Genomic DNA, 27,434 nt, shown 5'->3' with positions numbered 1-27,434 from the left:
TCTGGGAAATTTCCTTAACTTTCTCATTCAGCCTCTTTCAGGTTTTTAATTTCAACAATTCTGTTATTTCATAAATTTACTAACTCATATTTCTGTTATTTCATAAATGTACTAACTCATATTTCTAGATGTACTAATTTAGAATGCTTTGGTGTTTTTGTATTTCTAAGTTCTCTTTTCCTGATTTCTGTTTCCTCTGACACCAGTATCTCTCTTTTTTTGAAATAGTCTTTAATGTTCCTAATTTTCCTCATGTTGGGTGATCCTTGGTTATCTGCATATATTTAAGAATGAGAAATTGCCGGGGGGTGTTTTAAATTGAGTAAATAGATCTCTTTCTACTAGGCCTCCCCTTTGAGTAGGCAGACTAATTTGGATATGGGTAGGGCATGCTTTGTTTTAGAACAGATTCCCAAACTTTCTTGCTGCACAGAGCCCTTAGTATCTCTAATTTTTCTCATGGCATCTCTGGTCCTAAAGAAATAATTTATAGTTAGGTCCAAACAATAGTAGTAGAGTGTATGGTATATGAAAGATGTTGCTGTCTTTCTCTCAAATTTAAAATATTCTGCAGGCCTTCCTGAATTTGCTGTGGTGCTCCAGGTGCTTTGCAGCACAGTTTGGGAACGATGAGTTAGGATAAATGGGTTGGAAACTTAGCAGAGTACAGATTCCTCAAATGCCAGAATAAGAATTGGTTGTTTGGGGGCACCAACACCTACACTAAAGTCTTTTATCTTCCTGACAGATTTGTTCTATTTCTTTCTAGAATCCTTGGAATCTTTATGCTTGAGTTATCTGTACTTGCTTATTTGTATTCTGTGTTCATAGAGAGTGCAGGAGGCCATTAGGGGAACAAGTTTCCCCATTTTCTGCCTCACTTCTTTCTCACTTCTGCCTTTTGTTTGCTCTGAGACCTCATCCTCCCAGCACCCCAGGAGTTTTGAAATGCAGATGGGCTTCAGTCTTCATACATCCAACCTTCATGGTATTTCGAGCTGTGGCCTTCACTGCTTCTTTACCATTCCAGTATATTTCTAGCTTCTAGATCCAGAGAAGTCTCTCGTCAGGTGATAGATTCACCCCTACCTTCTTGCTGTGGTGGGCTTATTCCTTTCTGTACTTTTAATCTTTTTATGTAATTTGGAGAGAATGCTGTCAGGAACTAGAAACTACACTGTCTCATCTATTTCTCACAGCAACCTAATAAAGTGGATACTATTAAGACCCTCTTTACATCTGGGGTAACTGAGATGTGGTGGAGCTGAGACTCAAACCCGTCTGTCCACCACCAAAGCATGTGCTATTTTTACTGTCTCTTGGGAAGAAATGTTAAATACACTGGTTCAAGACACCATCTGAAACAACTGCTTCATCTTTAAAAAGGTTTAAAAATTTTAGCTACTAGGAAAGCTGTCAAGATTTACCAGGAATGTAAAAGATATTTATCAGCTGCTGCCTAAATCTTGTCTTTTATTTACTGAACCATCTTAAGCAATGATAATCAAACTTATAAAAAATAAAATTCTTCCTTTAAATTTTGCAGAAATCCAAGATGTTTGTAAATAGAGCATACGACACTGCTCTGGTTGAAGTTGGGTAGGATGCCGGAGTTCACACTGTGGCTCTCCTGGGGGACCCCAAGACACTTCTTCACTGAGCATAGTTTTGAAAACCTTTGGTGTAAGGCTGAAAACCATTTTGTCCAATGGACAAAAAAAAACATTTTAACTAGTTTAAGAATAAGTTGGTACTAAAATAAGATTAAATGTAAATTATTTTTAAAATAACTTGGGTAGGTGAAATGTTTACTCTTGTTCTCCCTTTTGTGGTTTCATATTGTATTACTGCAATTATGAGATCCTCCGTAGTACCGATTTTTAAATGAGGAAATAAGCAAAAAATCACCACATGGCTAGATAATTTACTTAATTCAAAAATAGAAAAATATAAGAAGGTATATAGCAAAAGGTCTCCCTCCTTTGCTGCCCCGATCTAGCCACCATTATCTCTCTGGGGAATAGAGTACCTTAGAGATAACCACTATTATTAGTTTCTTAATGTACTCTTCATATGTGAACAAATTTGAATATATAATATCCTCTATCGTTTCAGATAATGGACAAGTTGTCTATATTTAATAGAAACTGAACAAAAGGATTATTTTGAGTTACATGCAGAATCAGTAAAACATTCAATCTTACACGTTAACATTTGCATTTCTTTTAACAGGAAAAAGTTAAAGAGTACATCCAAATATATTTATCAGACATTATTTTTGAATGGTGAAAATAGTGACATTAAGATTTGTGCTCTGGGAGAAGAGTGGAGCCTACACAAAATATATTTATGTCAAGTAAGTATTTTAATTTGAGTAACCAAGGTGGTCACTTGAAAAAACTCTTTTAAGTCATGTTCACTCTCATAGCATTTCACAGTAATCTTCTGCATGGACAGTAGCTGAAGGAAGTACTGTTATCCGATGAGGAGCCTTGTTTTATTAGAAATATGACAGACATTATTAGTGAAAATGCAGTTTGGTCCAGAAAACAGATTTTGAATTTTCACTGTCATAGCAGCCTAGTAATACCTTTCTGTCATTACTTCAATAAGGTGCTTATTTTGGTGCCTTCTGTTGAAAAGGGAAAAGTTAGGGAAAAGAATGTTAACATTAAAGTTAAGATTGCTGAATTTGTTCTTGATACTTACTCTTCCTTCTAGAAAATACAGTTAAAGACAAGACCAAAACAGTACATAGACTAAGTCAATTAGGTGATATACCTATTTGATTTATATGCTGAAAATGTTACTACCTGTCCCTCCATTTTAAAGATTCATATCTTTCAAAATAAAGGAAATGTTGCTCTAATGGCTCAAATACTTTCTCTTAATCTTTTAATATAAAAGATGAAGCACCAAAAACACCAGGATTATAATTATCGTTGGATCTGTATTGGTCTACTGAGGGATATTTTTATAAAACTTTTTCCAACAGTGTCTTGATTTTGAGCATGAACTAATGTCGAGATTAGATTTAGAAGAATCCAGCTTAATTTGGTAGAATACATGGATGGTTATGTTATTAAATGCACCATCAAAAAAATAACCATTACTAGAATCGTTTCTTCAGCAAATCCTTCTGTTCTTTCTTCAAGTCACTGTCCTAGGCACTGGGAACAGAAAAGTAAACAATTCAGTTGTTATCCTATGGAGGCTAGCTATGTTTCTCTTTTCTTCTTTACTGTTTGACAGTAATTACTGGTAAGAGAGTATTAATATAAGATTCTTTAGTAGAAACATTTGAAAGGAATTTTTTCTCTTACATTTTAGTCATGTTTTTATTTTAATTTTTTAAAACAGATTTACTTTGGTTTGAAGTATGAAGCCCCGAGACTATATCAGAATATTGGTCTCAACTTGAGGATGTGCTCCCTATCTTTCTTTTTAATATCTGAGGGCAGATTGCTGAATTTAAAGATGAGTCTGCCTCTGTTAAGGCTTTCTCTCTCAAAAGAAATGTGGTTGATTACAGTGCAAGCCACTGCTCTAAAATATAAGCCCCCTCAGGACAGAAACTCAGTTTGTTTACTGCCATATTCACAGTACCTTACACGTAGGAAGTACTCAGTAAAATTTTTGAAACAAATTAATATTTCATCCATTCCAAAGTAATTTTAATTATGAGAGGTCTTTCTAGAAGGTAAAGACTTCATCCATTCTGGTACCTTTCTAAGAATTCAAGTCCATTCTAGAGTTTTATGATTAGATAAACCCAAACCTTAGATTTTCCCTAATCTCCTGGTGATCATCCTATTAGGGCTGCCTTGGACTGGTCTGGAGCCCACTTTATAGCCATTGAGATACAGTAAGCATTCAACAGTTAGAAGGCCTCTTTAAGTTAGTCTTCTTTTATCTCTTCTCAGTGCATTATTATGTCTCCACCTTGAGTGCTGGCATATTTTTATGAGAAATACTTAAGTATGTGACATAGTTTCTAAGCTTGAATTTAGAATGTCATCAAGAAGGAAAAATATGTATTATATACATATAATATATTCAGAAATTTTTTAACTAAGTAAAAAGCTAATGAGGTTCAAATAGTAATATAGAAATTCAGTGTAGATAATAATATGAGAATATGGTTTAGTATTCACTAAATTAGTACTAACCTGAAAGTATTTTGATACACCCAATAGTGTCCTTACCTTAATTCCTTTTCTCCTGCAGACATATTTGTCAGTTCTTTTTCGCCTGAATATGATAGTTTAGTTTTGATAGCAAAATTGCTTAGAGTTAGAAATGGGAAAGTAATTTGAAAGACACAGAAAGTACTGAATAATATTTTTTCTTTTTTAAAGTCTGGCTACTTTTCTAGTATGTTCAGTGGTTCTTGGAAAGAATCCAGCATGAATATTATTGAACTGGAGATTCCTGACCAGAATATTGATATAGAAGGTAATTGCCACCATAATTACTATTACACAGAATCATTAAAATCATAACCTTTTTATTCTTTTGGTAGAAAATACATACTTCCTTCTAACCTTGTAGGCTGCAATAAAAAGCTCCATTCAACACCCCAGGGGCTGATTTGCTCCTTAGTAATATCAGTTCTGATCTGCCTATCCCTAATCTGTTTAGTCATGTGGCCCTTCTCAATCAGTTTATTTACATCTGTAAATATATCTGACTGGGATATAGAGGCTGTATTGTGAAGGAAGGAAAAGTATGACCATTTTTTAAGTTACATAGAAAACCTAGTAAACTATATTCATTGATTATTCCTTATATATGAAGACCTTTTCTGGGAGCTGTGAGTTCTTAGATGAGGAATCTGAGGCCCAGAGGATTTAAGGGACTTATTTTAGGTCTCAGAGCAGTTGAGTGAGCCTAGTTCAGATTATAGTTCTCCTAATTCCTATTCCAGTGCTTTTTCTGCTCCCCTCTTTGCTAGCCCGAGTAGAAATACCCATTACTCACCATTTGGCAAAGAGAAAAGTTAATAATGTTTCTAAAGCAAACCATGGGATATGCACAAGAGTGGCAGTGGAAAGAAGGATGGTCAGTTAGGTAGCTGTTGTGGCTGGGCGAGAGGGCTGCATAGACATGACCAGGAGCTATTCCACATGCCCCAGTGATGAAGCACTGAAAGCACCAGGGTTATAGTTATCACTGGGTCTGTGTAGTTGTACTTAATGAGATATACACATGGTATCTTTATAAAACTTTTTTACAAGGGTATCTTAATTCTGACCATGAACTAATGTCAAAATTAGATTTAGAACAATCCAGCTTAATTTAGTAGAATACATGGCTATTTATAATGTTGTTGTTAAATTAGTACCATCAGTCAATAACCATTACTTACATTTAATTAGTGGTACTTCTTTTATCCTTTTATGTACATACCAGACCTAGACATATGTCTTAGTGTGTGAAAACAGTCATGTTTCTTTGTAACACTACTATAGATAAAATTGTTGATTCAGCCTACCTGTGTACTTCTGCTTTCAGCCTTGCAGGTTGCCTTTGGTTCACTGTATCGAGATGATGTCTTAATAAAGCCCAGTCAAGTTATTGCCATTTTGGCAGCAGCTTGTATGCTGCAGTTGGTAAGTATGCGTATTATTCAAAGAAAGGACCATAGTTGTATCTTTGTTTTAAAGATCCAAAGACAAAAATAAAGCTTAGTTTTTTACAATTTTTAAAATTAAAATTAAATGTATAAATATGTCATTTGTGATAAGTCATTTAAAATGCTTAACCAAAAGCAATTAATTACAACTAAGGGGTTCATGGTGTCTGTAGGATGAATGGAAGCTATTCTGTGCAAGTATCTTAGAATGACTCTAATGGGTAAATAATTTACTTATCTACCTAGCCATAAATTAGAAGCCAAGTGAAGAGGAAGAAAATGAAAAAAATGGAACAACCAGTCTTATGTTGCCACCTTCCACATGCTCCACTGACTTACTTGCAATTCCCTAATGCAGAAATATTAACAGTGCAATTTCATCATTGTTTAAAAGAATTTAAAAATATGAATAATCTAAACAATTAGCTATTAGAGACTGGTTAAAATACTAAAATATGTGAATACAATGAAATACAATGTTGGATAGAATAAAGGAGCTCTTTATTAAAAAATAAGGTAAACAATATGTATAATATGAGATAAACAATATGTGTAATATCATTTAAATTTTGTGTGCATAAAAAAAATTTACTTGTCTAAATCTGTTTACAGATTTCAATTCATTACTGACTTACCTTGACTGTCACTAAACACATGGCTTATGATTACTAATTCATTTAGTTCATAGGTTCAAAACATTGAATGCCTACAATGTAAACTTTATCTTAATTATAAAATAGGTATAAACCACACAAATTATATAATCTATTGGTACAATGATAGATCTGTTCATTCAATGGAAGTATATTAAGCAGTGTGTCAAACAAGGCACAGATATGCAAAGGAATATTAAGATACAGTCCTCACCTTCCAGGAGCTTGCAGTATGTGTGTGTAGAATAGGGAATGAAGGGTTGATATACAGACCTAAAAGTATAATAAGAGTTGTCCAATATTTTAGGTATGATAATAAATGTCCTGTAGGATTCAGTGGTTGCTCAAAATAGTCAGTTCAGGAGTGGATGGTCAGTTCAACTTGGTGGTATCAAAGAAGGCAGTTATGTTTGAGGTTAAGCCTTGAAAACTGAAATTGTATTTATCTTGCAAAGAAGGTGGAAAGGAAGAGCATTTCATGCAGAGCAAAGTGAGACCCAGAGATGTGAAACAGTGGAGGATTAGAAGATCTGAATGGAACATGCTCTAGCATAGAACATAAGAAGGGTTGGAGAGAGGGGGGCAGAGGCCAGATCATGAAAGTCCCTCTATATCTTTTAAGAAGTTTAGACTTTATATACAAGTACTTCTTTTGGAAGATTTTAATCAGGGAAAGACAGTTATATTTTAGAAAGAATACTTCAGGAAAATGTGAAAGATGGGTTGAAGGAAAGCGATGAGTACAACATTTGGAGATAAAAACTTACTGCAGCAATTCCAAGTGCGAGTCTAAATTAGGGTAATAGCAATAAGCATGGAGGGGAAAAGACTGGATACCAGAGAAGATAAGCAGGGATAATCCACTGGACTTTGTAGCAGTTGAGATGTTGAGGAAAGGGGAGGGGTCTAGAATGACTTCCAACTAAGTCTAAAGCCCTAATAGAGTCAATGTTTTATTCTGATCTTTTAAAAAAGTTAAGTTTCCTTTTATGTGGCATTTGCATACTGGTTTATTTGAAGTTAATACTCTGCTAAATATATTTAGCTGAGGTTCATTTGACTTTTTAAATGTTTTGATATTTTCAATACTTATTTCCAGTAAGTATACTTTATTTTCTAACTTTAGTCCTTTGGTTTTGTTCTAAATCCACTTTTTTTTTTGCATTATCTTTATGACCTAACTAACTGTTTAACTTAATAATATCCTTGCATGATGAATATGTTTCAGAAATTTGAGTAAGAAGTGACAGTCTTTCCATATATTAAACAAATTTAGTTCATTTGAAATCTATATAGACACTTTAGATTACAATTTCAATGTAAGTTTATAATAATTTATTTGTTTTGGGTGCAGCTCTTAGATATTTGTAGGTATTTTACTCTTTAATAAACACTTTCTGATGATTCATATTGTTTACTTGCCTAGCTCATCCAATGGTCAACCATGTAAAGAGGTCTTAATTGAAAAAGAACATACAAAACAGATAGGCTGCTGCTTATATTGCAAAGATCCCAGTGAGGGAAGAATAGAAAAGAAAGAGGATAGCAATATTCATCTCTGTCCTACTGCTTTTGCCCTCTCCCATCTATTTTTCCATTTCAAGTATTTAGTTGGATACTTGCTGGATTTTTTTTCAGTATTTTTACTGGCCTTATAAAAAACTTAGGCTTGCTGCACTTAAAGAGTTTTCTTTCTTCCTTTTTAATACTTAAAAGCACATATTCAGAGCTAATTTTTCCCACATGAAATGGGCCTTTCCAGTGCTTATTTATATTTACAGGATGGTTTAATACAGCAGTGTGGTGAGACAATGAAGGAAACAATTAATGTGAAAACTGTATGTGGCTATTACACATCAGCAGGGACCTATGGATTAGATTCTGTAAAGAAAAAGTGAGTTACCTTTCTTGTTTTTCCTCCCATCCCACTTTTGGGAATTTGGCTGTTTTGGTTTCTTAAAAGAATGTATAGTTTTAAGAAAGAAAAAAAAAGGGACTAGAACTTTGTTATATAAAGTTCCTTTTTACATTTGGGCTTATTAATTAATAATTTCCTCACAAGTGTTATCTTTGTAAGTGGCTATGGGTGAGATTTACATGCTTATAAAAACTATGGTTACTTTTTACAGTTCATTTTCTATTCAATTTTTACTAAGTAGTAGACATAATAGCTACTGTTAACAGTTTTTAACTCTTGAGAATTGCAGTATCCATATTCAAATTATAGAGAAGGTAATAGAAGTATACCAACCCTTTCATAAACCATTTAACACAAACATGAAATAAGGTTTTCTTAATTAGAAATGCTGTTATTAATATAAAGAGAATATTCCCTTATTAACTACTGACAAAAACAATACTAAATTTCCAGTTGTTAAAAAATTTGAGCATGTCCTAGGAAGACTAATATTCTGTTTTTATTTTAACTGTAGGTACTATTTAGTAAATCATAAATACATGATATATAGTGTCATAATTCCATTTTTTTATTTTCAGATGCCTTGAATGGCTTCTAAATAATTTGATGACACACCAGAATGTCGAACTTTTTAAAGAACTCAGGTATTTGAATTTTAAATAAATTTGTAATTACTCATCCTAAAATAATGTTTTTCATTTTTTTAAGTATGCAAGATATTTGTGTATACAACAAAAATGTATTACTTATGAGAAAGTGAACAAGGTATCTTGTTCAAGGTATCAAGGTATCTTGACTACATCCATGAACTGAAGAAATGCTCAAATTTCTTTTTGACTGTAAATGATGTGTGTGTTTACTGTCTTAGCCAATTTTCCTAGGAACATTCATTGCTGCTATAAAACTATAGTAAAATCTCAGGTGTTAACCTCACCTTTGCTGGCCTCTTAGAGTATGTAAAAATTTATTTCTAAAAACCAGTTTTACCATTGAGAAATTAAGTTTGAGAAAATTGTTTTAAACTTTTTGCTAAGTCTTAATGATATTAAATCCACAATCAAGTTAGCCTTTTTGAATTAAATGTGCTTACTATTCATTCATTCCTTACCTGGAAGGTCTACTGTGTATTAAGATACCCTGGTCCTGTGAAGGACGAAGAGCTGATTGTCATAGTCTCTGCCCTCAGAGGTTTGTGTGTAGTAAGGGAGCTGACATAGTCCTGGTGGACTGAGAAACTCAGGGCAGGAATGAACTTCTAAAGGCCAGTAACCTTCACAGTCATTTTCAGGTTTGCATTTCCTTGACAGTGGTGCTTTGGAGACAAGGGTACAGATGTCAGTTGGAGTATATGGGATTCAGATGAAAATGTACAAAACCAAAGACTTAAATTAACAATGCCTAGCTTCCTGGAATGTCAGTTTTACTGATTTGGGCAGGTAGGGAAAGAAGTGTAAACATTTTTATATTTAAGTACGTTATGGAATAGAGAGAATTCAAGTTTCTTTGAACTTTAAAGATGAAGTAAATACAAGACTTAATAGAAATGTTACTTTTATGACTAGACCACCTCCTGGAGTCCTGGGTCCTTTCCTTTCTTCTGCTCTTAAGAGATACTTTCGTAGAAATGTCTGAGAAGCATTAGTCTACAAAAAAATCACCGAGGAATGTCAAGGTATAAACAAAGCTCAGCAGTATGTTTGGTTTGAAAATCATTAGAAACACTTTAATTATTTTCTCTTTTATAATTTATCATTGAGCTTTTTCAAAAGGAAGATAAATTGTAGTAGTCATCTTAAAAACCCAGATGTTGTTCTGGCTTTTTATGGCTTAAATAAGGAAAGAAAAAGGGAAAAAAAGAGAAACAACTGGTGATACCATTTCCACTCTAAATTTAAACTAACACATATTTCTTGATCCACTCTTTAAGAGTAAGAAAAATATTATGACTAAGCAGTTCTCTTAAGCCTGGAGGTTAAAGGTTATTTTCAAGATGTAGATGTTTTAATAAACTTTGATAAATGTCTTTTTTATTTAAACATTGAATGGGGAGGAAAGAAAAGCAGGAGGCTGCCACTTTATCAGAAAATACAGGAAGTTATCTTATTGAGACCTTGCTTTAACTTGATTAATTAGCAGATCGACACTTTGTTTTCCTACCAATGCAAAAAAACCTTTCACAGTATACCAGCTGAATTAAAAGTATCCCTGTATTCAGACTGATTGCTTTCTAAGATTTTTTTGACCTGGGAAAGAAGACTGATGTAATTTTTATTACACATTTTATTTTGATAGAAAAACTTTAAAGTTTCAGCTTCACTAGGGTCTTTTAGTCTTTGCATGAATATGAACTCACTACCTCTATTTTATCTTTTCTAGTATAAACGTCATGAAACAGCTCATTGGTTCATCTAACTTATTTGTGATGCAAGTGGAGATGGATGTATACACTGCTCTTAAAAAGGTATTCATGCAATATGACACATGTGAGCATATAAGTTCAACATTGCATGTCATAGGGAAAAACTGGAAGCATTTAGTGTCCAGTGATAAGGAAATGGCTTTGAGTGTAAGAAAAGTAAAAGGAAATATGCCAAAATGTTGAAAAGTCTTTATGTTTAGGGACTTGGTATCATGAGTGATTTTAATTTTCTTCTTATGCTTTTCTACCCTAGGAATACATTTCTGTTTTCTCCCAGATTTTTTTCAACATGTTATTGTTATGTAGTTTACATAACCAGAAATATTAAGTGTTTGGTATGATTTTCAAAACTGTTTTCTAAATTAATCTTTAGTTAAATTCATGACTTTATGATGAAATTTTCACATATACTTTTTCTAGAAAATAACTGAAATTATTCTAAAGACCTTATTTGCATTTCAGACAAATGTTTCCACGTCATCCTTTTGAAAGGTTTCAACATTATAAATGTAATTTTATTTTCACAACTCTCTGAAGAAACAAATCAGCCATTCTTTTCTATAGATGGTCAGACTTAGAATTCTTGCAATTACTAAGTGACAGACTTGAGACAGAATCCAGGCCTATGAGTCCTGGTTTGTTGCTTTTCCCACTGCATAATTTTGCCTCCAGCCTTTTGTCCCCAGCAACGGAGTCTGCATTTAACCAAGTTGTGAAATCTTGGAATGAGACACCTTCTAGGTTATATCATTGCAATTGTTTTTATGAGATGACATTTTATTACTATTTTTCTTCAAGGAAGTTTAGTAACTGAGTTATCCAATCATTAAAGAAGTGGTCAACAGCCCATTTCTCTCTCTGAGCCACTGGTAGCATTCATTCTTTACTGTTATTACAACTGTTTGTATACCAGTAACAATAAATGCTTACTATGTGGTGGGCACTATTGAAAATATATTTTGCATACTAATTCTTTTAATGTCCTACAAGGTAGACATATTATGCTCATTTTACAAATGAAGAAATTAAGGCCCAGAGAAATGAGGTAATTTGCCTAGCTTTTAAATATCAAGGCCTGGATTTAAAAGTCAGTACTCTTAACTAGTCTCTGCATACTGACTCAACAGCAATAAGACAATAAGAAATTCCTTTTTCACTTGTTTAATTTCTTACTTTTATAATCCCACATAGTATGTAGTGAAATTGAGTTAATTGGTGAATAGAATAAATTAGTGTAAGATTTCCAATGTAATATAAATTAAGCCTTGACATTTTTAATAGTGTGACTACAGTGTGTTTGAAACCGTAAATATTTTTCAGGGATTAATTTATTCCTCATCACACACTCATCTTGTTCTTATTATTGGGCCATGATTAATACCTTGATGAATTTAAAGCTTGTTTACATGTCATATGATAGGTGTACTTTCAATTGCTTGTAATGGAAATTAAGACTTAAATACTATGTTTTAAGGTAGAAGCAATTTGAAAATGTAAAATCATAAAATGATGAAATCTTGTAACTTTTTTACTTGCTTTTTTAACCTAGTGGATGTACCTTAAACTTGTGCCTTCTTGGAATGGATCTTTAAAACAGCTTTTGACTGAAACAGATGTCTGGTTTTCTAAGAGGAGGAAAGGTATGCCTGCAATTTTTATTAAGAGCTTGTTTTTTGTTTTAGTTTTTAATTGAAATTTATTAAATCAGGCCCTAACTTACGTATAGACAAACCTAGAGAATTTTAGAGCTGGAGAGGACCTTAACAGTTCTATTGCAGCCCCCCATTTACACTGAGAAAATTGAGGCTGGATAAGAAAAATGCCTTGCCTAGTGTTAACTGAATTACCCCTCAAACTAACACTGTACTTCGATTCCCCCAAACAGTTATTTTTCCCATTTTATCACCAACAGATGTTGGTGACTGCATTTGTCTTTTGTTTGACCTCACTGAATTTTCCCTAATAAACCCTGTCTTATCAGACAACAGCTCTTAACATGGGGGGCCCATAGACAAACTTAAGTATGTCAGTAACCCTTGAAAATGGATGAAAAATTTTATATGCATATGTGTGTTACATGCATTTTGGGGCTAGGGGGAAATGTAGAACTTCCATATTGTCTTTGGATTCTCAGGGGAGAGTGATCTAAAATTGGTTAAGATCAACTGCCATAAGGTCTTTCTTATCTGGATGAAGGTGGAGTGTGCAATGTATTTTTTACTTTGCTAAAACAGAGAAAAAAACTTAATAACCCTTATGGACAAAGAAGTGGATAAATAGTAATCCTTAGTTCATGATTTTCTTAGTTCACTGTGACTTTTGGTCTCTGCATGGCCATCATTTTTGTCTGTTTTTAATAATATTCAACCTCCATGAACTAATCTTCAAGTACTAGCACATCAATGACTTCAGTTTACTTATGTGCCTCTCTCCTTTTGTGTCCCTCTGACTTACTTCCACCACTGTCTTGGATTTTGTGATTATTACTCCCTTGCTTTAAAAAAAAATAATTTTATTGCAATACACATATATGTCTTAACCTACATAATACAGTGGTATGCTGGTAAGCTGGCTCTCTGAAAAAATAATCCCTCATTTGTAGCATTTTTTAAATTTCCATGTTCCAATTCTCCTAACATGGCTGATTTCAGGCTACCAATATGACATCATTGATTGGGAGTTGGGAAATGCACATGGTCAGCTCGTGTGAGCCAGTATGAGCCAGCTCTACACACCACTGGACATCGTGTCATTTTGTTTTAGTTGTTACTGAACTATTTCATGTTATGGTCTTAATATTCATTTCCTTGTAAGCTTAAAGAGACTGTAGATGGCTTTCTGTAGTTATTGTCCATATGTTTCTCTTCTGTTCAGGTCTTCTATTTTAATATTATATTTATCTTTTCTTAATAGGCACTCTGTGTATTCTTGATAACCAGTACTTTGTCATTTATCTTCCAATTTATAGGTTATCTTTTTACTTTTTCTTAAAGGCATCTTTTGATGATTACAAGTTCTTAATTTTAAATTTTAATGCTTTTTGTATCATTTAAATAAATTTTGTATAATTATTTCATGTAGTGAGATTTCCTAGGTCAGAGCCAGATAAATTATTTTCCTATCAAGCTCATGGACCAAGAATATGTAAAGAACCATACCAATAAAATATAACTTGATTTACTTAAAGAACAAAATACGAAACTTGTATTTTAAACTATATTTCAGTGCTACATTGTGCCAGTTAAAGTGGGATTAGGAAAATTACAGAGGAAAATTTTTAAATAAAAAAAAGAGGAAGAGAGATAAAAACTAAAAGAGATAAGGAGGATAGAGAAACTAAAAAGACAAAGGGACTCAGTAGAAACAGTAGATGTTAGGTAAATGTTGACATAAACTTAAATGCTCGTTTGAGCTCCAGATGGGTTAACCATAGCAGTCCATCAAGAGAGAAATTATTCTGTAGCTGTGTGGCAGAGACCTGAATTGAAAGCTGTGGCCCACTGCTTGTTTCCCCACTCTAGGCTCTCCATCCCAGCTTCCCTAGTGTAAAAGTACACAGCTAAAGATAGCTTTGCAGGGAGACATTTATTGCATAAAGCAAAATACCTGTCCAGTGCCCTTGTTTTCCAATGAGTACTTTAGATGTCATTTCAAACAACTTTAAAATTATAGAGGTGAGAAATATTCAGAAAATAAGACAGAAATAGCACTCAGGTTCCCTTCACCCATTATATTCTGGTATATTAGGTTTTCTGATTATTTGGCTTTTCAGATATATATGGATCAGGACTACAAAAAAAATTAAAATTAAACATTTTTGTATACAATTATATGTAAGGATTATTGTTGAATTTGGCTGGTGCAATTAACATGGCCACATTTTGGTCAACTAGAATCTTTACAACATACTCTTAATCCCTTGAATTTTTACAAAAATTAGGTGAGCCACTCTCTTCTACTTCCTAAAAGAAAAGTCTTCCTGGGATCAATTCTAGATTTTTATAAGACAATCTAGAATTACATTTTTATAACTTGTTCTTATGGTGGAGCACTTGTAAGAACATAATGGCTCAATACACCCCAGAAATGGGCACATTTAATACAGTATATGAACTAGATCTAGTGTTACCATTTTTAAAAGATAAGGCATGTAAATCCACAGTTATATACCTGCTATGTAAGTAAGTAAACTATTAATTTTTAAAAATGAATTTACTGCCTTCTTGTTTGCTTTATTTTATTATGGGCAATCACCAAAGGAAAACAAAAAATATATGTGAAAAAAAATTTTTAATTGTGAAAATTATTTTCATTAACTTGACTGTCTCTTTGCAGTTTTCAGGATAAAAATTATTTTAGTGGGCAGCACCTCCTTTGTGGTTCACAGCAAATCGGTGTTCCATGAAGCATATATTTTGAGACAAAATTGTCTACAATAGCAACTCTCAACTTTTTTCTCCTATCCGTAATAGCAGCAAGGCTGGTCCACTCCCAAAGGTATACCTTGTTTAATAGAAAATCAGCTGTTGCTTAGGTAGAAGTCTGTGTTTGATAGCAGTTACTCTAGACCTTTCCTTTCCACTCATGAAAGCACATTGGAATGCAACTTACAGTAACTATGTTTAGAAATAGCCTTAAATTCTCCCTAAAAGAAAAAAATTCATATACTTCATAAACTTGAATTCTTTTAATATTAAATACCACCCATTTTTACAAATCCCTGGCTACAATGTTTTTGTGTCTTGTTTTGTATTTTAATAGAGAACTACTACATTAACTAATGTTCATCACATGTAGCTAAAGCATAAGTTAGAAGAATCCCAGGAGATGTTCCATGTCTTGTATGTCTTGTGAAGACACTTGAGTGAGGCGTTTGGGCACTAGCTCTCCACTGGAGTGTTCAGTCCCAGGGAGAGGGCATTCTGTAGAGATACCATAATCCTAACTACCGTTCTCAAAGCTGCACTATTAGCTTTAAATCCCAGAAAGTGTACAACTGAATTCTTAACTCAGGTCTACTAGGACCAAAGTTAATTTCCTGGGGCTTTTTTCTAAATCTCCCTGAGTTTTTAATCCACACACCTGAATTTAGAAATAAAGTAATGTATTTGAAAAGAATGCCTATTTAATTTTAACTGTTTTTTATAGATCTTGAAGGTATGACCTTTCTTGAAACTGAGCAAGGAAAACCATTTGTGTCAGTATTTAGACATTTAAGGTTACAGTATATTATCAGTGATTTGGCCTCTGCAAGAATTATTGAACAAGATTCTCTAGTACCTTCAGGTAAGAGAACATGATGAAATTGTGATTTTAAGTAATCTTTTTTACTGTAACAGTGAAATATATCATAGAAAGGAATAAATAGTAATTATTCTTAATCCCAAGGTCTACATTTTTATACCAAAGCCATTTTTATACTATCTGGATACTTTTATGTGTTCACATTATATATTATAGGTATTTTCCCATATAATTAAGTACTCTCCAGGATATTTAAATGGCTACATAGGTTTCTGTAATATGGGTGTGTAATATGGGTTCTTTGATTAACTAGTATACTATTTTGGACTAGACTTTTAAAAATTACTTTTGAAGTATTATTTAAAGGGCATAACTGCTTTTTCTATTAATACTCCTTAAATTTACTTATTCTAGTTTTAAACCTTGTGTCAAAGCAAATGTGATATCTTTGTTAATACAATTTATAATTTTTTAAACAATTACTGATTTAATTTTCTAAGTTAAATTTCGTGCTTATATAAGATTCAATTTAGTACTGTATATGCATATAAGAAATAGAAAATAGAATTTCTACTCAAGATTTGTTTGTAAATTATAAACAGTAAGTTATAAATTTGTGTGAAAAATATTCTTGACACTTCAATTTTTTTCTTAATAAAGCAGTATATTTACAAATTTAAGTTGTTCTTGAAATTGTATACTTACTCAGGAAGGTATTGAATGTAAGGCAAGCCTAGAGCTAATACTTTTGGTATATTTGAATGTAATTCATTTTTATAAAATCACTCTAGCAGGTTTGTAGCCACTGCTTTTCTGTTAATTTTATGTAAATCGTTTTTACAGTACTAATTTTGGAGAGCCAAAATGAGGGGGTGTCTAACACAATTATGTGGTTGTGGGGGTTTTGACGACAATTTCTCTGAAGATTATACTCCCTATAACATAGCAGTTCTGTAATAGTTTTGGTCTGTGTTATACACTAGGCCCTAGCAATGGTGTAATATTAGATGCCAAGGCCAGTTACACTCTAACTGTACTTCTTTCTAAGGCTCTTTAGAAATGAATTCTGAAAGAGGTGTTTTTCTTTTTTTAAGTTCTAAAGTAGTTTAATTTAGGTGTGTCTGTTATGCAAGTGGGTAACCTTTATATTTTTGGAATACAAGATGAGTACAAGTGTTTCTAGTCTGAAACTTTTTACTCAGTACAGAATTGAAAGGAATTTAGATCCTATATTTCTGAACAGATTTCAGCCCTTTTTTCCTCAATAAAAATAAAAATTTCTTTTCAGATATATAAATACAATACAAATACAGTTTTTTTTAATTATAGGAGAGGGCTCTTTTTCATTTTAGAATACCCCATCTAAAAGATATAAATGAATAAATAGGTTTTTCTATATATCCAAATAAACATTAGTTTCAAAAACCGAATATAAATTAAAATTATATGCTATGCTGTTTGTGAGGGGGCAAAGTGTGGCGTCAAACTTATGCATCCCAAGGAGTTGTAAACCATCTTGACTATCCTAATGTCAGAAATTTTAGAAATATGTTGAATTCCAAATTAAATCAGGACTTTCTATAGAAGCATTGTATTTTAGGATTCAACTGTATCAAGCAGGTTGAACTTCATTATTTAATAGCATTGTAGTTATCTTAGGTCAGATCATTAAATCTATTTTATTCCATACTCTCGTCGTCATACTTCACTCCTTGATACCTCTCACTTACCTTGTTGCTGTTCCTCCCAAACCTTTCTATTATGTGTTCTGGAACTAGGTCAACAAACTCATATCTTCCATCTCTTCCCTCCATTTATTCCGCTTTCCAGAAGATAACTATTTTCCCTACAGAGGACTTTCTTAACTTATAGTTAAGGCACCCTGCCAGTATAGAACTAGAAGGCCAGAAAGTCATGGCACTAACTAAATGCCCTTTTCAAACCATTATCGCATATGATCCTACTCACCCTCTGTCCTCTCTCTCCCGACTCTTAGGTATTTGTCCACATTAATTAAGACTTAGACACTTGATTTCCTGTCTGCCTCTCCACTCCTGTTCAATCACATAATGTGTCCATCTGATCATTCCATATAATACCCTAGCCTCCTGTAATTTGACCGCAACTCCAGTAACATTTGTATTTGCCGAACATTAGGCACTCACCACCTATGGAAATACCATGAACCTTGTAACCCAGAATTTCTCAGCAACCAGTAGTTTTCAGGCTACATATAACTTTATAATGGGTTCATAGCCTCATTCCCTTTTATGCTGTTACTTGATTTCTAATCCGTTTTAAGCCTTCCATTTTTTGTCAGTCTTTCAAACCTCTCCTGCCTTCTTCAGGCCTGGGTTCATGATAGATCATCCGAGTCACTCTTTCATGACAACTGCTTTCAGTTCTTTTCCTCTGCTTGGCAAAATCCTGAAACTAAATTAAACCTTTCTTGTTCCTAAATGCCTCACTCAATGCTGAGTACTGCTGCAGAATATTCTACAACTTTTGCATTGGTGCCACTGCAAAGTCACATCTTAGCACTAAGCTTGGATCTTGGGACTCTTTATACTATAACTTTTACTTGGTCACTCTTCTTTTTCATTCATTTCAGCAGTCACATCAAACCCTTGCCACTCTGCCTAAGCTTCCTGTGCAATAACCTCTGTCAGTATGGGAACTCTCCTTTTTTTTTATATAAACTTGAGGCAATCAGGCAATAGTTTGTTCAAATTCCTAGTCTTCCTCACCTGTCTGTTCATCCTCTCCTCTCCCAACAGTTGAGGTACTTCATCCCTGTTCAAGCCAGCCTTCTCTTGTGTTCATAGTCCTATCAGTTCCTGTTTGTTCTGGACTTTTATCGTTTAATCTGTGTCTTCAACTTTTCCCCACCTTTTATTCTCCCTTAGCCTTTAAAATGTGGTCAAATGTCTCTTATCAAAGAACCCTCCCTTGACGCAGAATCCCTCCTACAGCAACTGTTCTCTCCCTTCTAAGCCACTTCTTCAGAGTAGTCTACAGATTCTGTCTCTATCTCCATTCCTTTTTGTCATTTCTCAACCTACTGCAGTCTGTCTTTTGCCCCCACTATCTCACTGAAACTTTCCTGCAGAAGTTAGGTTTGTCCTGTTTGCAAAATCTAGTGGCCTCATTTGGCCTTATTCTAACTTCTCTAGCATTTTGTATGTCATAGTTTGTTAGTTTTTTCTTGAAATTCTCTACTGTACTACCTTTGTTTAGAAATGCTATACTTTCCTGATTCTTTTCCTATCTGATCATTTCTTCTCATTTTCTTTCTTAAGATTCTCTTACTCTGTCTGCCTCTTAACTTCCAGAGGGTGCCCTTGTCCATTGATTTCTCTCATTATTTTCACATAGTGCACCAGAGTGATCTCCTTTGTTCACATTACTTATTAAAAGATTCAAGTTCTGGCCCCTTCCATGAGTTCCATACTTGGATATCCAGCTGACTAGCCCTCTATAAGTTGTTTCATTTCATCTGTCTAAAACAGTAATTAACTTTCCTCTGCAGCCCCAATCCCTTCCTGCCTTTTTTCCCTGTCTTCTCAGTATCAGTCATTGATATTATTAACAAACAACCTTACAAAAAAGGCCAAATCCTGGAAGTCATCCTACGCTCCTCCTAAACTCTTTCCTCCACATCCATTCACCAAGTCCTGTAGCTTTTTTTCATAGACAATTCTCAAAAATACTCCTTTCCTTTGCCCAAGACATTCCCTTTCTAAGATATTATCATCTCTTGCTAGATCACTTTAGTTCAGAATGTATCTGTGTCCCTGTTGGACTGTGAGGGCCTTATGTTTTTCATCTTTTTTCCTCCCATGCATAGAACAGTGTTGGACAAGTAATAGGCACTCAATTGGCCTGAAATTGTTTTCTAAAACATACTAACTTACATAGTGCATTTATTCTCTCAGGTAAGTTTGGATTCTAGCTCCTAACCTGAGAACTTAAAAGGGGGAAAGTAAGTAAATATGTATGTTACTGGTGGAATGTGTTGTGTCTTCTTTTCTTGAGGGAAAGAATTCAGTTGAGACACGAGATAGCAAGCAAAAGCAGCAAAGGATTATATTGAGTAAAAGTGAAAAGTACACTCTAGAGGCAGGAGAGTGGGCTCTGGAAACTGGAAGCAGCCCTGCTATTAGGGCTAGGTTGGCTTTTTTTTTTTTCTTAAGATGGTAGGAAGTCCTGCTCTGCATCTTCTGTCATTTGATTGACAGGTTGATTGACAGCTCTAGGTTACATAACATTTTCCTCAGTGCTTAGGCACCTTACCCATAAGTACCTAAGCGAAGCCCACAGTGGAGCCAAAACCACAGTGTTAATTAGATTTAGATATTACTTTTAATGAGGTGGGGTTACCCTTGGACAAGGTATTTGGACCTTGCACATGCCCTGTAATCAGGGAAGCCCCTTTGGTCCTGGGCTTCTTCACAATAGGCATCCTTAACATGGAATTGGTAGCTATGGAGGGCCTAGGGGTTGGCCAGGGAGGAGTCTTCCTTGGCGATGGGCTGCTGTCTCTCTCCTGCTTATGTCTAACTAACTGCCTACTCTAACTTGCAGATTCTTCACAGTGTCCCAGTGTCTTATAAATGTCAGATTATGCATTTGTTTATTTTGTAACATAATCTTTTATGTTTATCAAGGCATTTGTCTCCATATAGGTGAGGTGCAGCATGACTATCCTGTCATAACAGCTAGTGAGAAGCAGAGCTCTTCAACCCCAAGTCTTTCTTGTTCTAAAGCCCATATTTTCACTATATTTTACTGGTTACTTAAAGAATTCCATGATGTTTATAATCTCTTAAATCTTTAATCTCTTAAACACTTACATCCAATTATAGAAACTTGAGCAATAACTTTGAATCACCATTCTTTTGAGTATGCTTAATTTTTTGGCTTTTGATAACAAAATAATTAAACAGATATATTGTCCCTTATTTTGCATTATGGGTGAGAAATAGGTTGTATTATAACTTTTTATATCAGGGATTACTGTTGTAGGAGTAATGGGGAAACCTAATTGTTTTGTAAATTGAAGGGAGATGATAAAAACAGTATGAGTTTTATGAAAATAAGTTGCTTAAAATGAAGAGATATATAAATCCACATAACTGATTTTATTCAGAAAATAGATTTGGGTTATTCAGTATAGTAAATTTGTCATCTGTTGGAACTAGATTTTTAGGTCATACATGAGTTATCTTTTAGTCAAACTTCTCCATAATTTTGTACTAACACTTTATACCTAGATGCTCTGTACAAAATGTTATCTACAATAGGCATTTTTTATTAATGTAAACTTTTGTCCTTCACCTTCATGATCTATATCTGACTTAAATGTTTCATATTATAGTTCAACTTGTAGGTTCTTTTTGCTATAAGCATTACTGGTTGTAAGTAAATTTATGTGTGTGTCCATACCTGAAACTACCCTTTTTCTTTCACTTAAAGTTAGTATTAACTTAGCCCAATGTTTTATCTTTTTGTTTGTTTTTTTAAAGTTTACAAATCTGAGATATTAGATATTCACCCAGTATGTTTTTGGAGACCCCCTTCCTCAAGAGAAAGACAAGAGAAATAATTTAAGTAAATTCATTCTAACTTATTTATTCTGTTAGGAAAATACTGTTACATTCAAAATGGCTATAAATTAGATTTGTAGCTGCTAATCCGTGGTACCTTGATGTGCCTATTTTGAGTTCTCCTTTTTGGCTTTGGTCTGATAATTTAAAATAACTGCTTAAACTAATTTTCAATGAGTGGAAGTTTCTTGAAGGTACCTTTTCAGAATCTTTCTGCTGAGCATTCTGCCAAAAAGGATTCTGGCAAACTGTGCCTACTATATCTGCCTTTTGGAGATACAACTGCATATATAAAAAAATCACATCAAAAACTGTATAAAGGAATCTGTTTCACTCATTTTCATCCCATGTTTTTTAAACTCATTTCATATATCAGCTGCCAACATTACCTTTGAACCCAAGTGTTCTTTTGACTTATTTTGGGGCTGCTATTACTGAATGAACTACCAATGACCAGAAAGAGTTCTGGTTTGACTTCTTACTCTTTGAAATTAAGGCAAGAAAGGAGGGACAAAAATATGCACCCATGTTTTTAACTTGATGAAATGCTTTTTGTTTTGAAGGAGATTAATCAAAGGTTATTGGAACTTAAATTTTCATGGGATATATCTTACATGATATTTGAGACTACGTATATGTGTAACCATTTCATTCCAGTTTTATAAATGAATCATGAGAAGCCATATTCTGTTTCTAATCAAACTGTAAGCATAACCATTAGTGAGTTGAGAAATCATCTTACTGGAAAGAGATCAGCTTTTTCTTTTAATACAGTAGAACAGAGTTTAAATATCTAAATTCATTACAAATAGACAATACACAGTATGTGTGTATGTATACTGAGTTACATAAACTGCAACTAGTCTTTCTTTACTTACTGAAGACAAATTGTGGCCTAGATATTTGTTATTCCTTACAATAGCAAGAATATTATTTTGGGGAAAAGGAACATTTAAAATATATTTATAGAGAGTTTTTAAAGAAAAGATACCAATAAATTAGTGCAATCATTTGGATCTCTTTTTTAAGTAGAGACTTATGAAGTGAAAATCTACATTTAAATTGCACTGGGAATTTCCCTATTTAAGTAGAGATTGAGGTTAACTTAAATATAGAAAAACTATTCATTTGGTTTGGACTAAATAAGAGAAGAAAAATATGTAGCTAAGCCAATTCAACATATATGTTTAATAAGTATGTTCTTATCTAAAATAATTTCAGCTTACATGAACTTGTAGGGAAAAATATATGCTTCTTATTAAAGGAAAAATTAATTATAATTTTGATTCCATTTAGAATAACTTAAATTAAAATATTTTATTTTTAAAATGATTACCTAAATCCAATGTACCAAAATTATTTCAAGTGGGCATAATTCAGCTGATTAAAAATTTAGAGATGGTTTATTTGCCATTAATTAGTTGTTATTTTTAGATAATTTAGATAATAATCATTCCATTTTCTATTAAAACTATTATAAAAACTGAAAATACTGTAAAGCAGTATTTTCATTTCTCACAAATGAAAATTATATGAGCTATGCAAAGGAAACTGAAATTCAAGAATATACTTTTAAGTAAAGATTTAAATCCTACCTTAAATATATGTAATTAAGTAGAGATTATCCAAAGCAAAGTACTTTTTGTTCTCCCATTTTCTTATTATATTTATTTACTTTTGTATTTTAGAATGGCTCTCTTCTGTGTATAAACAGCAGTGGCTTGCTATGCTCCGGGCAGAACAAGACAGTGAAGTGGGGTAAGTATGTTATGTCATATCATTGTTCATTAAAAAAAAAAATTCCATGATTTTTTAAATGCATTCATTATATTGAAAAATCAAGTAAGAGTATTGATAAATTAAGAGCTGTTAACATAGAGAAAAGACCAGTATTCAACTTTTATTCTTATATTTCTATAATATCAATCTTATAAATATTTACCTTTCTGGTCAATTAGTATTTGAATTATCATATGCTATATTTGTAAAATGTAATAATTCCTGTACTTTGTGTCACCTACTGTTGTATTATGGTTTTCTTTCAACATACTGAAATAATACTTGTAATAAGGCTTTTATAAAGCATGATTTTAGTATCTGTATACAGGTAAAGCTGATTTTCTTATTTGTGGTACTATTGTCCAATTCTGATTAATGTAATAGGTGAAGGCCTTTGAGTCTAAAATGAATTAACATCATCTGGTTACACATGCCTTTGCCAAAAGTATATGACCCATAGAATATTTATGTACATTCTTCATTTTAAGGGAAAGCCAATTATCTTTTTTCAATGCAGTTCACAGAAGTTCTCCCGCATTTTATTTGATCTTTATACTACCTCTTTGGTATAGATCGAATGAAGTAATGATCCATCTGTGAGTAAATAGAAGAAGCCTTAAGATGTTGCAATTTTTTTTGCCCCAATCTCTTCTAACACAATTTTACATACCAAAGAACTCCTAAGCTGTAACATAGTTGGTCTAGTTATGTTTATATCCAAACAATGAATATATAAACATGATATATAAGCTCATGTTAATGATCACAAGGTTATTATCCATGTTTCTTAGTTTCTGCTTTATTTATAATTTATATTCCATCTTTTTCCAGATATATTTACAGCATACTTATCCTGCACAATACAGTAAGATGGTTGAAAGAGGAAAAATAAAATAAAAAAAATGACAGTTATTTAATGGAATTAGGATTTGAAGCATTTTGTAATATATGAAATATTTTATAAATCATCTTACTGCTTTTTTATTTTCAGTTTTTAAATGTTGTATGTTCTTAGTTTCCCAAGATTTTTCATCTATAACCTTATTGAGTTTAATACAGAGTCTGGCCTAAGAGACTGAGCCTGGAGTAAGTGGTTTTCTGACCCTCAGAAGTATCTGATTCTTGTGTCCCCACTGAAGTGATCTTATTCCATAGATATTGAGCATGTGTTCACTGTTGCAGGGCTACAAAAGTAAGGAACACAGTGTATTTTCTGGGCACTAGGTTATAATCTAGTAAGGTGTCCCTCCAGAGTTCTCCTCTTGCAAACTCTTTTCCACATTATCAAAAGGGTTATTGTTCTGAAGCAGAAATATAATAGTGTCATGTCCATTTCATGATAGAGGGTATTACTGCTGTTTTTTATATGTGATATATACTGTGTAAACATTTTTTAAAGTCCTTATCTTTAAGAAGTACATACTAAACTGTTTACAGATTAAGGATATGATGTCTGGAGGATTAGCCTCAAAATAATCATTTGGGAGGGATGTGGGAAGGAATGTGTTGGTAATAAAACTAAAACAAGATTATTGAAGCTAGATGATAAGAAAAACTGGCTCTCCTTTTTTAATTTACTCTCCTTTTTTAATGTTTGTATTTACTCTCCTTTTTACCATTTACTCTCCTTTTTTAATGTTTGTATTTTTTTATAAGAAAAAATTTTTAATTAACAGAACAAATGCTTTATAATAAAAACCCTCTATGGTCTACAGGAAAAGTTGAAACGTATTAGCATAGCCTGTAGGACCCTTGAAACGCTTTTTGCTTCATGTCCTCTCATGCTCAGCTTAGGTTCCAGCTACACTAAATCTTTCATGCATTTGGTATTCTTTTGTGCTACAGTCCTTTTTTTACCTATTATTCCTTCTACCTGGAATAATGCCCTTTCCCTGCATAAAATTTATCCCTGACCTCTACCCCAACAAGCTCACACTCAGTCACAAATAATTCTTCCTCTGTGATGATCCCCCTTTAGCCCTGGGCAGTAAATTTGTGCCTTTTTCATGCTCTTAACATCACAATTCTCTCTACACTATTATAATTATTACTTACGTCTAGTTCCCTACTAGTTCTTGGATGTCAAGGACATGTTTTATTAGTTTTATTTACGTGACTTACTTTCTATTGTATTTGTTTCAATATTGTTACTATATATAAGGATGATGATGGTGGCCCCAGTGTCTAGGCACTCAATACAGCGTATGAATGAATATATTGTATTACTTTTATCATTCAGAATTCCAAACTAATAATAATGTCATTTTGTTATTATGACTTTCAAATAATAGTATTTCTCTTAGTTAAGGTTTTTAAAGTAGGAGAGCAAGTAAAGATTAATTGATAAATTCTATAGCTCTATTGGATACTGAGTTTGTATAGTCATTATTACATGATAGATGGCATGCATGTGAAACAGTAATGTCACATGGTAGGCAACAGCAAGTCACATTTAAATAATAGATTTTATTTTGCTTATTAGACTTTTATTTTCTTGATGAGCTTCATAGATTTTTTTCCCCTTTTCTCTGGTTTGGCTGAGCCCTAATAAAGGTATTCTAGAAGTCAGGGTTATCAATGAAACATTAAAGACTTTAAATCTTATTTAGCAAAGGCAATGAACTAGATTTAATCAATACATTCTTATTTTTATCTATTCCACAAGAATTTATTTTTAAATCCATTAGCAAGTTTGTCTGTTGTTTTTAACTTAACAATTCTTTTTCAATTGTTAGTTGCCTATTTTCTATGAGATTTAATGTCTTATGTAAATTTCTAGGCCTCAAGAAATCAATAAAGAAGAACTAGAGGGAAATAGCATGAGGTGTGGTAGAAAACTTGCCAAAGATGGTGAAGTAAGTCTGTGTTGTGACTTTTAATGTTCTCATACAAATTGTACTATTGGTGCAAAATACACTTTCAGTAACAATTATGATGTTATAAAAAGAGCTTTTTTGGTATAGTTCCTGTAGCAGGATCTGGACAAGGAGTTACATGCTCCGTTGTGATAGATTATTCAGCCCTGCATGAGCCTGTTGAATTTTTTGTATCCAGATAAGAGACAAAAAGAGGATCCCTCAGCAATCTAGAAATTAAAATAAATAAGAATCTATATGGGAGGTGTTACATAGTCTTTTAAAAGTGATTCTGTCCATTTTACAATTACCCTAAATCAAAGACATTCAAACCCTTTGCTTGCTACCCACATTAAGAATTACATTTTTCATTACCACACAATGTAAATGTATATAAGTGAAACAAAGTATTATGGAATAATTCTTTACCACTGCTAAGTCCAAAGATCCTATATTCTATTTACTTTCTTAAAAAGGTGACTGTAACTCATTAAATTGATTTTACAACCCACTAATAGGATAACATTTAAAAATTTTCCACTCTAATTGTAATTTTCATGTTTAAAAAGTTCAGCCTAATTTAGATAATATTTAATTATTTTTCTCCCAAATTTCCCCTCATTTTAAATATTTATTTTTAATTTTTAAAAGTGAATTATTTCATTTGCATTCCTAACTGTGGTAAATGTTCAGAATGTATAAGAGGAATAGGTGTTTTCTTTATTCCTTAGTCCTCCTTGTTGCTGCTTCCAGACTTCGTTCTCCCTTATCTCTGATTGAACTGCAACTTTTTTGAAGCACAGACTTCTACTTTATCACTTATACCCTTATTGTGGCCATCATTCACTGGATTCACTGTCTTTTTATCACTATTCTTGTTTTCGGTCTTGGTGATTTCAGTATCTATGTTCCCTGACATTCCTTCCTCAGGTGATCTTGGCTTCACCCTCCCTCAGGCACCCATTTGCTGTGAGCATATCCTCAATTTTTACATTACTAATTAATACGCCCCTTTAAAAATCTCCATTTCAAGCAAAGTATTTTTAGACTTTACCTTCCTATTATATTTCTAGTACCTCCTCATGTTATCTCTAGTACCTCTTTCTAGTATTCTAGTATTTCCTTCTAAGAACTAAACTCCAATAATTTTTTAATCCTGCTGGAATGTACAGTAAATCATTTTTTTAATTAAGGTATCATTGATATACACTCTTATGAAGGTTTCACAAGAAAAACCATGTGGTTATTACATTCACCCTTATTATCAAGTCCCCCCCATACCCCATATCAGTCACTGTCCATCAGTGTAGTAAGATGCCACAGAG

The 27,434-nt window shown here is 33.0% G+C and overlaps 1 protein-coding gene across 3 annotated transcripts in view; it reads left to right on the top strand.

Moving 5' to 3' along the window:
- Positions 1-27,434, top strand: part of GMCL1 (germ cell-less 1, spermatogenesis associated) — a 49,646-nt gene that overhangs the window by 3,537 nt on the left and 18,675 nt on the right. For 2 of the 3 annotated variants that reach the window (XM_036908271.2, XM_036908269.2), the window contains exons 2-11: positions 2,233-2,356; positions 4,359-4,455; positions 5,515-5,612; positions 8,070-8,182; positions 8,785-8,850; positions 10,583-10,667; positions 12,175-12,265; positions 15,774-15,911; positions 23,164-23,233; positions 26,034-26,109. In XM_036908271.2, the coding sequence (XP_036764166.1) occupies positions 2,233-2,356; positions 4,359-4,455; positions 5,515-5,612; positions 8,070-8,182; positions 8,785-8,850; positions 10,583-10,667; positions 12,175-12,265; positions 15,774-15,911; positions 23,164-23,233; positions 26,034-26,109 (958 nt within the window). The remainder of the gene's footprint in view (positions 1-2,232; positions 2,357-4,358; positions 4,456-5,514; positions 5,613-8,069; positions 8,183-8,784; positions 8,851-10,582; positions 10,668-12,174; positions 12,266-15,773; positions 15,912-23,163; positions 23,234-26,033; positions 26,110-27,434) is intronic. The other variant, XM_036908270.2, reaches the window with a different exon arrangement.

This window comes from Manis pentadactyla, chromosome 2 (assembly GCF_030020395.1).
Source record: "Manis pentadactyla isolate mManPen7 chromosome 2, mManPen7.hap1, whole genome shotgun sequence".
Lineage (NCBI taxonomy): Eukaryota > Metazoa > Chordata > Mammalia > Pholidota > Manidae > Manis > Manis pentadactyla.
The sequence above is the reverse complement of the archived record's forward strand: the minus strand, read 5'-3'. Positions and strand labels throughout refer to the sequence as shown.